Raw genomic sequence first — 14062 nt, forward strand, 5'->3', positions numbered from 1 at the left:
GTAGTATACCAATTTCTTAATCACAGTATGATGTTACTTTGTTGATGTAATTTATGACATAGCGACATAACGGTATCTCACTGGCGTCACTGTCGCCAGTGAGATACCGTAAAAAAGGCTACGGTGCGTTACCATAATTTGTCCAAGAGTATTATACCACACCAGCAAAAAACGGTATCATCCTGCAGAACGGTAAGCTACGGTAACACGGCTTCACAGTATGACGCTGGCAACAGTGACGCCAGTATGTTACCGTAAAGTGGCGATGAAAAGTCTAACAGTGTAGTGACTACATACAGAGAGGTGTGTAGAAACACAAAAACATAGAAAGCACCCAGCAGCCAGGACCTACTGCAGCATAACCAATTGGGCTGGGATTTCTAGAACCGATTCCATTCTGATTCAATTTTGATTCAGACAGAAATATTGTAATTCTTCATTTATCAGTACTGACAGTTGTGAGACTTCATCAGAGGTGTAAACATCACAGCAGATGCCATTCTGTCAAAGTAACAGAGGATAAAACACAGAAAAACATGAAGGAGATTTTCTTGGCTTGTCTTTTTATAGCAGATAACCTAAAAAATACTCTGCAGTAGATCAAAAACAGAAGAAAACCATGAACCAACATATGAACATTACCTGATGCTGCTGAAGTGAAGCAGAGCAAAGTTACAGAGGTTTTATTAGAGACACAGCTAAGGGTTTTGCAATTTCTCATAATTTTAAAAAGTTAAAATTTCTTCGGTATTGAACAGCAGAAATTAGACTTTCTTGTAGGAAGTCATTTAAAAAAAAACAGCAGCAGACTGTGCTGTAAACAACGGTAGACTGGTGCGTAATAAGCAAACAAATAATGCAGAAAAAAAGAGATTTGAGACGGGAAACTGTTCTTGAAGTTCACTGAGAGAGAGAGAGAGAGAGAGAGCTGTGCAGGAAGTGTGGCTTTTATCGTGGTGGGAGCAAAACAGCAAAGGTCAGAGGGAATAAATGGCAATTTTTATCAAATGTGAAGCGTAGTTTTGATCTTCTTTTGTTGCTGGTTCAGTGAATTTTGATCGGAGAGAGACAAAACCTGCAGCTTCAGAATCTGTGAGCTGTCGGCTTTCAGCGCCGACGGCATGTCTGTGTACGTGCCGTCGGGTGAAAGAGGCCAACATCTCACAGATCCTGATGCGTCGGGTCTGCGCTTAGTGTTTACGTCTTTGTGTGGAATCCGTTTATCTGCTGTCATTTACTGTTTTAGCTGGGTGTTGAAATAGTTTGTGAGGTTTAACCTGAGATTCTGGCAAAATATATTTACATTTACAAATTCATTCAGGATTTAATGAATTGATATCGCTTTATTCAAGCTAAAATCGATTTTAATCAGAAAATCGATTATTGAAACCCACTCTAGTAACCAAGCGGGGATTCAGGGTCACTTCCTTATTGCCTTCATTTTCCAGCTGAAGACATCGCCACCTTGCTCACTGAAGCTTAGAAACTTCAGTGAACATCAAAAATGTGTCACAGATGTCACAAGCAGTCACCACAAGGTTGGTGACACAGACAAACTACCTCTATGGCTCGCTTGGGAGACTAAAGAGGAATGCGGCAGATGTCTATCAATAGGGAAGGTAATTACAGTTGAAACCTCCAGCTTACAGTTTTCAATCTTACTGGAACCACAATATCTGACAGCAGTTCCACAGTAGCTACTGCTGACTTGGAGTCAGCAGTAGCTACAAGTCATAATTTAAGTATTATTAGAAGTGAAGGAGACATTTTTCTTGCATTCCCTTACAGATTTACTCATTGACAGATTTACTGCATTTACTAAGTGTAGTGATACACGTGCACATCTGCAAACAATGAATAGAAAATGACCTTTTCAGCTGTGTTTAAAGGAACTTCCCATTTTCTTTCTTTTTATCATTTTATTTATTGGAAAGTGTTCAAACAATTTTATCATAAAGAGAAGTGTAAGTAAACTTTAAGCAGAGTGCACCAGAAACAGTAAAATATTAGGCATATCATATCATATCATATCTGAAATTGAGATCTCTAAATTATTCATATTACACTGATCATATAAAGACTTATGTGGTACATAATGCTTAGCCTTCAAAATAAGATGCAGTTGGTAGAAGCTATTTGACTACAGAGGACACTTGTTTGTCCAATTTGAAAGAGCTGTCCAGCAGCACACCTAGTGGAAGGCACGAGAGCCAGAGATTAATAATAACTGCTCATGCACTGCTTCCTAGAGTGCATGAGAGAAGTCAAGGAATGGCTTTTGGGCAATTCTCTTATCTTAAATGAAAAGAAAACCGAAATTGTGGTATTTGACAGTCATTTCCCCCGGGGCCAGCTAGTTGATACCTTTGGATCCCTCACCACTTTTCTGTCTGACACTGTTAGTAATCTGCACGATCTGATATCGTCATGTTGGTGTTGTTCCAGCATCAACATTGCAAGTGACCAATCAGAATGTTGTAACGTCATACTTTTGCGACTTCGGGAAAAACCGCCGTAAAACCAAAAACTGCACTTAAGCTGCGAGAAACCGTGTGTCTTTTGTCCTGTCTTCCTCCCCTCGCCCCAAGGTTGAGGCAAATTGCCGCTCCTCCCTGAGCCTGGTTCTGCGGAATAAATCTGTGATTTTCAAAGACTTTTTTTTTTCTTGCATTCTCAATGATTCATGCTTTCGTTTCCCTCTAACTGTGGTGAATTTTAAAAAACAGTTTAATGAGTCACAGGTATGCAGCTGTGAAAAGTGCCCTGTCTTTTACCTCCTTGGCCTGATCATGTTAAAAGATTATGGCATTTCACTTCTCTGGAAGTAGATCAGCAATGCAAAAGATCCTTTATCAATGAGTGAACTGTGACGTCAATTTCAACAGATACAAATGACACCTGAAGTCAGGCATGTCTCAACATAAACCAGTCGCACAGGAAATCCTTATGAGTAAATGAAGGTAGAAAGTTTAAATGCCAAAGGACTGCAACAGCAGGATTTCCACTGTGGGAGGACGGGAATAACGGAAAAAAAAAATTCAGCCACTTCTTACATCCTTGACCAGGGTCAATCTAAATATATTTATGTTTAAGTAAAATATGAAACTGCAGCAGTTTAACATTAATTATATTTTTCTACCTTTTCCAGTTATTCCAAGGTGCCAGTGTTTGAAGACCAGTAAGTCAATAAGGATCGCTCTCATCGCTTAACTCAAGGTGGACAAGCCTCGTCCATACTGCGACAGGAGAGAAGTCATGTAAATAGCCACAGTGACAGGAGAACATTATTAATAAGAGCTCAGTCATTAATAGGGATTGTTCATAAAGTGGTTTTAAATTGTTAAATATAAATTTAAAGTCATATATTATAGTGCCATACTGAAGAATGGGAGTGAACGGTGCCTCGCAGGCTCCAAAGTGACTGCAGTGCGAGGCTCTGCACATCAGTAATTACACCTGCATGGAAGAAATATATTTAATGTAAATCTCCATCCAAACAAACAGCAGGTTTTAAGCTACACTCTGAGAAAATTTTTATTTCTTACAAAAATACTGATGGTTTTAGAGCAGTGGTTCAAAGCTGAGGGTGAAAACATATGACTTGTTCACTACCACTGGAGCTTTAAGGTCTCATCTCTCTGATATGTTGTTTTTACAGGAATTGGAGAGAAAATATGATCATCAGCCCCCAAACAACCACAGCATCAGGCACAGTGACAGAATCATTATGATCCACTTTGCATGTTTAGCACTGTACACTAGGGCTGCCACAAAAGATTATTTTGATAGTTGACTAGTCAGATCATGCATCCATTGGGCGTAAAACGTGCAGCTTATTGCACCAGCAGCATCTGCTCTTATATAACTATCATTAGCTTACAGCTTGAAGTGTTTAAGGTATGTGATAACTAAAAATAAAGACAAGATGATAGTTTTTTAAACTTTTAATGAAATTTGCAGATTGTTTTGGTGAAGTTTAATAAACTCAGCCGTCTGCTCCTTGCTACCTAAAATATAACAGGACACCGGAGTAAATTCTCGACGAGCTCACACTTCTGTTCAATCAGTTTTCTGTTTGACGTTTATTCAGCTGTGTGAAAACTGTAACTTTAATCTCAGCCAAACCGATTTACTCAGAAACAAATAAAACACAAAAAAAAGGCCAAACAATAACAGTTTTAAGTTATCTAAGTGACTTATATATATTTACCCTGAGTAGTGAAAGACGGCGGTGGGTTTGAAAACGATTTGCCGGGAGTCCAGTCTTCACACCGGCTCTAGTGAGCCTTGCCCCCGGCTAGCTATCGAGCTAGTGGAGCGCTTTTGAATATATGTGGTGTCTTGATAAACTGAGCAGATATTTGAGGTTTACACAGCTACAATCTCGCCTGAAAATATGTTAAATGTTTATTTTGTGACCCAGAAAGAATAATAAGAGTAATATTAAAACTAAGTAGCTGCCGCCATTGTTGGAAACTGGAATTGGCTGGGCCGCGCTATGAATTCTGGGATAGGTTGGGCCACGAAGGATACACCCGACCTGTCCTCCAAATCTGGGGAAATGAAGAACGCATTTTTCAGACGCGTTTCAGGGAGTCTTCGAATTTGTATGTCGCTTTAATGTAATCGGCCTACAAATGCGGCCTCTGAAGGATGCAGCCCCTGAATTTTTGTTCACAGCTACGATACCGGACACAGCTTCATCTTTTTCGGGGTTTAACGGCAGCTGGCATCCTTGTTCATGCAGTGCTGCCGTCTTCCGTTTCAGTCCGTTATTACACTCTTAAATCCTACTACTTATTCCTGCGTCTTTTGGGATCTTGCAAAGCTTCAAACGACACGACGATTTTGATAGTCGACATAATCGTGACTAGTCGACCAATCGTGGGAGCCCTAGTTACAACATGTGTCAATCAAGAAGAAGGAGCAGCACAGCTCTGGTTCTCATCACAAAACATAAATGCAAAGTAGACAGTGGCAGCTACAACTGACAGCAAGATCTAAACAGATTAATGTCAGATGTAAAATATTTATTATCCAAGTTCTCAGTCAGAACTGAGTGTTTTTTTTTCTCTTTCAAAGCTGTCACTTTGAATGAGACTGATTAATGAGATTTGATGACTTACATCTGTCACCATTTTTCATTGTGGGTCAGCTGTTTCACAGTAGAGATCTGCTGCAAGCATGTGATTGCCTGTCACCACTACACTTAAAATGAAACTTTTTTGCCAGTATTTTTGTAAATTCTTGTCACATCACACCTATAGGTTGTGTTCAGCTCGGTAGCAGTGTTATGTAAAAGTGCAGGTTATATACTCACCAACCACTTTGTTAGTTACACCTTGTTATCAAAGGTTTGGACCCTCTTTTGTCTTCAGGTCAGTCTTACTGCAATTCTTTGTGGCACAGTTTCAACAAGGTGTAATGTTGCTCCCACATCTATTCATTGGTAGCCAACTTGTTCTGATTAAACATGCAACTCCAGACAGCAATTCATCTTCAGCAGAGCATGTGTGCCAAATTTCAGTTAGCAACAAGTGTCCTTCAAATAAAAGTCAAACAATCAGTAGAACCAGCATAATTTATAATCATTTATAATCATGCTCCACCTATACTCCAGATACCCACGGTGTGCCTCAAGGTTCTGTGCTCGGACCCCTACTCTTCACCATCTACACGCTCCACCTTGGTGATGCTCACTGTTGTCTCTGCTTTCCTCAGTACAAAACACTCTACACAGCTAACCACACAATCCTGAGTGAAATCAAACATGGATGTCATCTAACCTACTCAAGCTCAACAATAAGAGCTCTTGGTTGTGGCCCCCAAAGCTGTGCTCTAGAAGATCTGAGATCTGCTCATTAACGTAGACGATTGCCCCATCTCACCATCTTCAGAGGTTTACAGTTTACTCCACACTTTCATTGCAGGTTCATATCATATCTGTCTCCAAAGCAGCTTTTTTTTCCTGTTAATGAATGTCTCTTGACTTTGTCCATCACTCACCGGGTCATGTTAAGGATTTCCTGCAAAGCCCCGGAGAGGCTCCAGTATGCCCAGACCTCAGCTTACCTTCAAATCCCCCAATGCCCTGGCCCCTCAGTACCTGTCTAACCTGCTGCACCCATACACACAGTCCTGGACACTATGATCCTCGGCCTTGGGTCTGTTGTCTGTCCCTCACATCAGCCCCCAGACCTCCAAGCCTTCAATGTGCTTTTTGTTCATTTATATACTTTTGTAAAGTATCCCTGGGTTTCTTGAAAGGCACTATACAAATCTAAGTTATTATTATTAGTGTTAGTACTAGAATCTTCCCACGTGGGCCAAGTAGGTGAGCAAACACATGCTTTCATCTGCAGAGCTCTGCCATTAATAATCGGCCTGTCTTCTTCATCACCGTGTCATTTAAGATAAATGAAACAGAAGATTAGCTAAAATAATAACTCACCACATATTCTCTCTGTTTGCATGCTGATTAAAACAAATGATCTTAAACTCATTTTTATACAACACTCAGAGTTTTCATCATCTTTATTTACTGTAGTCACTGTAAGCCACAGCAATAAGTCCCATTCTAACAATATGCCCACAGAGAAAGAGAAAAAATTCCCACTGACTTTGTTTTTAAATGATGGCAAGTTTACCAAGTCATCCCGTAATGCATCATTTAATATGTTGAAGTCATGTGACTTGTGCTTGACCTATTATCATCCCACATTTACAATATTACCCAAACCTCTGCACGCAATTAATCATAAGGGAGACATATTTCATAACACAAACAAAAAAGACAGTGTCAGCTTTTTCTAATGACATGATGAATGTGGTTTAATTCTGACTAAATATTTCATATATGTATTATCCTTGTGTCAAAGCTACATGATGTCATGAACATTCATTTTTATATGGGTTAATCAGTCGAATAATTATTGCCTGTATGACATTTGAGATTTCAATTTAAAATGTTCTTTTAAATTATATATTGTTATAATTACACAAAATGTGTTCTAAACCCCAAACTGTTCCTGGTATACCTGACCTTTAGGACCCCCAGGCCTGTAGTTTTCTTCATTATCAGTTAGAGCCACTCCTCATCCTTTTCTTCTTCTTTTTTGGTGCAGCCCTATAAAATTGGGGTGCTACTGTGGCCTCTCCCCTTTGATATCGACTTTTCCCCAGTGGGAAAAGTCGATATCATTTCCTTTCCAACACTAATTATATCTTTATCCACCCTGATGTTTCTGATTGTGTGTTTTAGTTCATTATTGTCATTATTACGCCTGTCTTTACTAGATGCTGTGAATATGTGGTACATGTTTGCCACATATGTGTATAGGCACTGCTAATGCTAGCATGAACTCATAATTCTTGCTAGCTTGGAAGTTGTAGTGGGTTGAGTTAACCCTCTTCCCACCTATTGATTTTTGGCTATAGGAGCTGGAGTGGGCAAGTTATTTAGGTCTTTCTTTTTACCTTTCATTGTCAGACAAAATGCACAAACACACCAGTTACACAAATACAACAACAAAAAGTAGTTGTCAAAATTGAAAAAAAAGGAAAAAAATGCGAGTTAAACACAAAAGAATTACAGCTCCACAACAAGCTGAACATAATCAACACATTACACACTCTTAGCATTCTTAAGTTATTCTTACCACATCCTGTAATATTAGCAGAGTTGTATTAATAGCAGCCTGACAAACAACATAATATAAACTTTTCTGTTAGCTCTGGTTTTGGTCGCCACCAGACGTAGAATGGAGTTTTATCTGTTTGCAGTGAGACTGAACCAAATCACACACACAAAAACAGCCCCTTGTATCAAAACAAAGAGCTGAAGGAGGCTAGAATATTACATTAAACCCATCTGACTGCTAAATTGGTTATAATAATGTGTTAGATTAATGCTATGCTCTTAGACTCTGTACTGTCTAAAGTACTGCTGCTTTTTTTGTACCTTATAGATAGCGAGCTTAAATTTCTGGTGTCCATGTAATTTTGCACCTTAATGTACAGGTGCATTAATGGCCTGTTGAAAAGAGATGCAAGATAGACTTACACTTGATACACTTGATATTTTTATGTATTACGGCTGCATCTGACCCAACTGAGGTCTACCAGTTAGCCTGCACTGTTTTTACAAAGGTTTCCATTAATGGTCAAATACTTTGTTTAGATATAGTGAAAAAGCTGTAAAATGCTTAATTTTAAAACAGTACATTGTGGTGCAATGTGAAACCAGAGCACAGGGTATAAAAAATGGAAGAAAATTGGTACTTTTAACTTAAATAAACTTTAAAACTTTACATTTTAAACCTATATGATCTCTCTTGGCCCTCAAAAATGACCACAGAGAGATCCCGAGGTCTAGCATCTGTGTAGCTACACCTGTATACATAGAAACTGACTTTTCCTGGAGTCACAGTTTCACTGTTTCAAGAATTATATGAGTTACGCCTTTCACACTGAAAACATACATATACATAAACAACATAGTGTCTACTGTGCACTGACTCAGCCGTACATCTGCTCCTAAAGGTCAAAGGTCACTCTTTTGAGTATTCCAGTGTTCACGTTTCGGACAGTGAGGAAAGATAGTTTCAGAGAGACGTGAAGGAGGCCATCTTTGTCTGCTCTACCTAAACAACAGTCTGCCACCTACAATCCAGTCTTGAGTTCCCTTCTCAGGCGTTTCGACCCGCGCTCACACCTCGCCTCAGGTGACCTCAGTAGGTCACATGTTAGGATCCGCAAGGTCTCACGGTTGTTTCAATGGTTGGCTCTGGCGACGGTGAGAACCTATGCCTTTTTTCACACTTGGGCACATGAGATGACTCACATGATCATTAGTGACTCAACCACCCATAGAACCAGGACAAATGGGGATGTTTGTGAAACTTGTATTTGTAGGACTAGACCTGCATCACAGTTTCAGTTGTACTACGGCTGCATAAACTACGATAAACTGAGATTGTTTACAAAACTGTGTCTGCTGATCTTTTTCCTCTTTCAGTGTGAGAAGGGGGATCACAGAGTTTACACAGAGTGTTGTGCTTCTGCAGAATTGTGACAAACAGAAGGGACTCGCAGCCTTTTCCTGGACACCCAGACATACATGTCCCAACTGTGTGGTTCATTTCTGGGACTGCTGACCGCAGCAAGCATGGTGTCTAACCTCAGTCGGGCCTCTGATCGTCCCCTGAACCCACCGTCCCATGACTGCCTTCTGCTGCACATGTGAATGCAACAAAATGAAACCAACGTGCACACTCACACATACCTCTCTGTGTGTGTGTTTTTCAAAATTAATTGCAGAAGTTCACAACAATCACATGATTAGATGTATGTATAAATATTAGAGTGCAGATGCATGAAAACAGTTACAACAGCTGGAATACATCAGTCTGTGTTCAACAACAGAGCAAGCAGCCGCGTCAGCAAGAAACAAGATGAAACTCTGCGTACTGATTGTGTTTGGGACCCTGCTCGTCCTCAGCCACGGTAAGAACTGGATCACTACACAGTAAGAAGTTTCTGTGTGAATAAACATTTCTGTTCTCTGGAAAGCGTAACGTGACCTTAATGTTTAGAAATTAAATTTGCTGGTGGAAACAGAAATAGGGAGAATATTTTTCCACATCTCTGCACGAAAAGGGGAATTCATTTGCAAATACTGCATGACAAGAACAAAAAACAAACAAAAAAAGATTCATTGCTTACTAGAAATGTTCAAATCCACAAATACTTTTCTATAGTCATTTAAAATAAAATGCTAATTTAATGGATTTCACAGGTAGGATAGTTAAAAAGATTTAAAGTGCACAAAAATGTGTATATTTCCCTCTATTTGAAAGTGTGTTTTGGAATTATTATCATTTTTTATTGACTTAGAAAAAAGAATACAAATGGATTAAAACTTTAACTAATGGAAAACCTTACTGAGCGTTTTACGGGCCCTTTTTTGTCCATGTGACTTTTCTAAGTGGTGTCACATTTCAGCGTGATCGTGACCAGACTGTTTCACCATCTATTACGGTACGTCTTTCAGTTCTTCAGTAAGAATGGAGAACGTCTTTGTGCGAGTATTTTACAAACAGGAAGATGACTGGAAGAGCAAAAAAAAAGGGAAGAGCTTTTCTTAAGAATGTCAAAACACCAACTTGGGAGGAGATGACGAAACGTGCCGTTGGAAAGCTTTCCAGTCACTGAGTTGTAGTTGTGTGTGTGTGTGTGTGTGTGTGTGTGTGTGTGTGTGTGTGTGTGTGTGTGTGTGTGTGTGTGTGTGTGTGTGTGTTACACTGACTGCCAAGCGAACTTTGGCACAGGCTGGCTTTGCTTCTTCCCAGCATGACTTACTCCCCCGAGTTTCAATGAAACATCATTATGTAAAGCGCACGACTCATCTTGTTTAGAGCTGCTTTGGATTTTCTTTGACACTGGAGAATAATACAAGCTCTAAAACAAACATCACCCTGAAAACATTCACATGACCTTTGAAGTAAACGCAAGCTTGATTGATGTCTTCAAGTTTATATTCAAGCTCACGGGAGGTGAGAAAGGAAAGATAAAGCTGTTTGCTGTCAAATGTGTGCTGACGACAGGGATGCCGCCAATCAGCCGTGACTACAACACCCACTGCCGGTGCCTGCAGGTGGAGTCGAGGATCATCCCTCCAGACACCCTGAGGAGCATCAAGCTGTTCCCTGAGGGGCCTCACTGCCCGGACACAGAAGTCATGTAAGTCAGCCTGTCACAATCACCCTTTAAATAAAGGCTTATTATAAAAATAGGATTAGGTGTCTCACATAATCCAATTTAGATTTAGATGCTTTTAACAAAGGAAATAATTTATAAAAAAGTATTTTTTGGAACATTTGGTCCCCAGTATTTTAAACAATCTTGATTAAGTCTTGTATAAACACTGTAAACTGTATATAATTCATGGATTGATTTAAATAAATACAAATAAATACAAAAGGAAACTTATTTGAGCTCGATCTGGCAAATCTCTTACATTTTTGCTTAAAAGTTTAAAAAGATTTGTGCCAATTAAGATTTCTGTAAATTATAAATTATGTGCATTTTGATCTTCTGTCACTTTTAATCTCTTTCCCCGATTTAAGGGACATTATTTACATTTTTTCATGTTGCATCACTTTTTTAATCCAACTAGATCTTCCAGCCAAACTGGGAGTATCATCGCTCTTAAACACAATTCCAAATGTAACCTTAAAAATAATACCATAGCATATTGTTTTTTAAGCCAAATTACTCAATTAATTAAATAATTAACTAGAAACTTATTTTATGGAAAACACTGAAGGCCTTTTTTTAAAAGCTGGCAGCAGTATTATTTGTTGAAACATGTTTAATGATGCTCATACAAACAGAGCATTGATAACATCGTTAATCAAACTGCCTGACGGGTACTTGGCTGGAATTAAACTCTGGGATCTGCTTACACGGATCAGATTTTCTCTCCGTGAAGTTCCAGTAAGGCCTCTTGGAACTGTTTCCCAACACTTTTTACATTTTTGTATAACTTCACAGTGAGTTCACATGAAAACACTGAGGTTTGTCCACATCACAGTTTTGCAAATACCTGCAGAGATCAGCTCCACACAGAGTTTGTGTTTTCAGTCAACAGGTTCACTCTCATTTCTCTGATTGCACCATGTTGTCTTTAATCACCTGAGTGTTCAGTCTCAGTGACGATTTTATCGATAGCTGGTTTGATTACTGTAATCTGTGAACTGCACATGGATTTTCACTTGAAATTGTTATAATTCCCTCGACGTTTAATATGCTCTTTTTGGTTCTTTTAATTCCTGGTAACTGTCTTGTGATTGCAGTTTGACGATTTTGTGGGGGAAATAATTTAAATAAAGTGAATCAGATGCTGGCTGGCAGATCCAAAGTATCACAGAGAGGTTTGCACTGAGCACTACTTACCTTTAAGCACTGACTGACTGTAATTCTCTTTAATCAGAGCTGGACTGGCAAACGGAGCAAAGGTTTGTCTGAACCCTCATTCTGCCTGGGTGAAGAAGCTGATCAACTTCTTTCTGGAGAAGCAGCAGACGGGAATGACCTCCAAGAAACGGGCATAAATCCTGCAGTTGTCTGCAGCTACCTGACCACTGAGCCATGACTGAAGCCATTATTTAACCCACTTTGGCTTTTTCTTTTTCTTTTTTTTTTTGCTACTTTATTTTATTTCTACTGATTGTTTATTTCTGAATATTTTACACCAATATATGGAACAACACTGATTTTAGAAAAAGAAAAGCTTCCTGTTTTCAGGGTGTTAAAGGAAAAAAACCCACCAGTCAAGTGATTGTATGAGCAGATCTTGCATGTAGCATTAAATATGTAGCACTGTAATACGTAACACTTCCTTTTTTCTACTTCCTTTGGTGAATCTTGTTGATCAGCAGCAACAAATGATTTAATGCTAAAGAAACACTCAGATCAATGCAGTTATTGCATAATGAAAATTAAGTTGCTGCAAAGAAAATAAAAATGTTTGAAAACTAAAATGTGTTTATTGTTTATTCCAGCAGCCAACTCATGTTTGGCCACATAAAACATCAATATTGTTAATATGTTTATTATGGTATTTTTTTTTAACATGTCAGCATATTATCACTGAAAAACTTCAACTTTCCACATCAGCTCTTTTTTATGAATGCATCACTGTTTTAGCCGTTTGGCACTCTTAATATCAGATTTCAGAAAACTGCACTTTCAGGAGAAACATCTGAACAGCATTTAAGCATTAAAACTCTAAACATGCATTATTATGTACAGTATATCTGACCCATCGGGGTCATTAGCACCAAATAAAGTTTAGTTAAAGTAAAGGATTGTGTTGATCCACAAGAAGAGCAATGCACCAAAACCCACACACATTAACATTTACATAATATAAAAGCAAAACTTCAGATGTGAGAGGACTGTTGCATCCTCAAAACTGATATTTTAAAAAAAAAAAAAGATTTTGAATGTGATTCAAGTCAGATCCTTCTTTCTTCACGATTCCTGCCTCCTTAATGAACAGTGGAATTGTAAAGCGCTTTGGGTGCCTTGAAAAGCGCTATATAAATGCACTCCATTACTATTATTATTATTAACAACATTCCCAGCTCCAGCCACACTGAAGTATTCCCACTTCCACCATCGTGCTTCACTGTGCAGACGGTCTTCTTTGTGTTGCATGCCTCTCACTTCTTCCAAACATAAGCAGTGTGGCCAGAGAGTCCCAGCTTTTACTCATCTGACCAAAGGACGCCTAATCTTTCTCCACGTTGTCCTTAGCACACTCCAGCCTGGCTTAAAAGCATCTCCTCTGTAAGCTCTCACTGCATTCCTGTGCAGTGATTGTCTTCTTTGAGGCTACACTTTGTAGCTTTGAAATCTTTGAAATCTATCGCTTCCTGCATCTATTATTTAGGCAGACAGAGGAGATACCCCTAACATAGTGCTGTGAGCACATTAGCCTCAGACCAGCTGTTAAAACCTGTCTGTTTGTTTGTTTGCTTGCAAGGGGAAGCCAATCAAAGAAAGTCTGTTTTATAAGAATAGATTAACTGAGAGTCTGCACCAAGGACCAGTATAAGGTGATTCAGGATATTTTGAACCGTGAATCATGCAAAGCTACCCTGGAGCTGGAGATTAGCAACAGAGGTCCATTTTAAATATGCATTATATAAAATTTGGGTATTTGTTTTTTTAATTAACTCATCCTATGTTAGCTAGAACGGAGTCCGGCCTATTTAACCACTAAAACCGTTTTTTCTTTTCATAAGTTCTGTTTGATAATAATGTGCTTTAGCGATCGTGGCTCAAGAGTTGGGAGTTCGCCTTGTAATCGGAAGGTTGCTGGTTCGAGCCCCGGCTCGGACAGTCTCGGCCATTGTGTCCTTGGGCAAGACACTTCACCCGTTGCCTACTGGTGGTGGTCCGGTGGCGCCAAGTGTCCGGCAGCCTCGCCTCTGTCAGTGCACCCCAGGGCGGCTGTGGCTACAATGTAGCTTGCCATCACCAATGTGTGAATGTG

At 39.3% G+C, this 14062-nt stretch overlaps 1 protein-coding gene across 2 annotated transcripts; it reads left to right on the forward strand.

Moving 5' to 3' along the window:
• Window positions 1-9398: 9398 nt before the first annotated feature.
• Window positions 9399-12531, forward strand: cxcl19 (chemokine (C-X-C motif) ligand 19). 2 transcript variants are annotated; one of them, XM_026162324.1, is made up of 3 exons: window positions 9399-9504; window positions 10605-10740; window positions 11993-12526. In XM_026162324.1, exons 1-3 carry the CDS (start codon window positions 9453-9455, stop codon window positions 12111-12113), a joined length of 309 nt encoding a protein of 102 aa, XP_026018109.1. In that variant the 5' UTR covers window positions 9399-9452; the 3' UTR covers window positions 12114-12526. The 2 variants fall into 2 exon arrangements, with proteins under 2 accessions (XP_026018109.1, XP_026018108.1); XM_026162323.1 differs by lacking the exon at window positions 9399-9504 and having other exon boundaries at window positions 10483-10740; window positions 11993-12531.
• Window positions 12532-14062: the final 1531 nt, after the last annotated feature.

The sequence above is a fragment of the Astatotilapia calliptera genome, chromosome 3 (genome assembly GCF_900246225.1).
Source record: "Astatotilapia calliptera chromosome 3, fAstCal1.2, whole genome shotgun sequence".
Lineage (NCBI taxonomy): Eukaryota > Metazoa > Chordata > Actinopteri > Cichliformes > Cichlidae > Astatotilapia > Astatotilapia calliptera.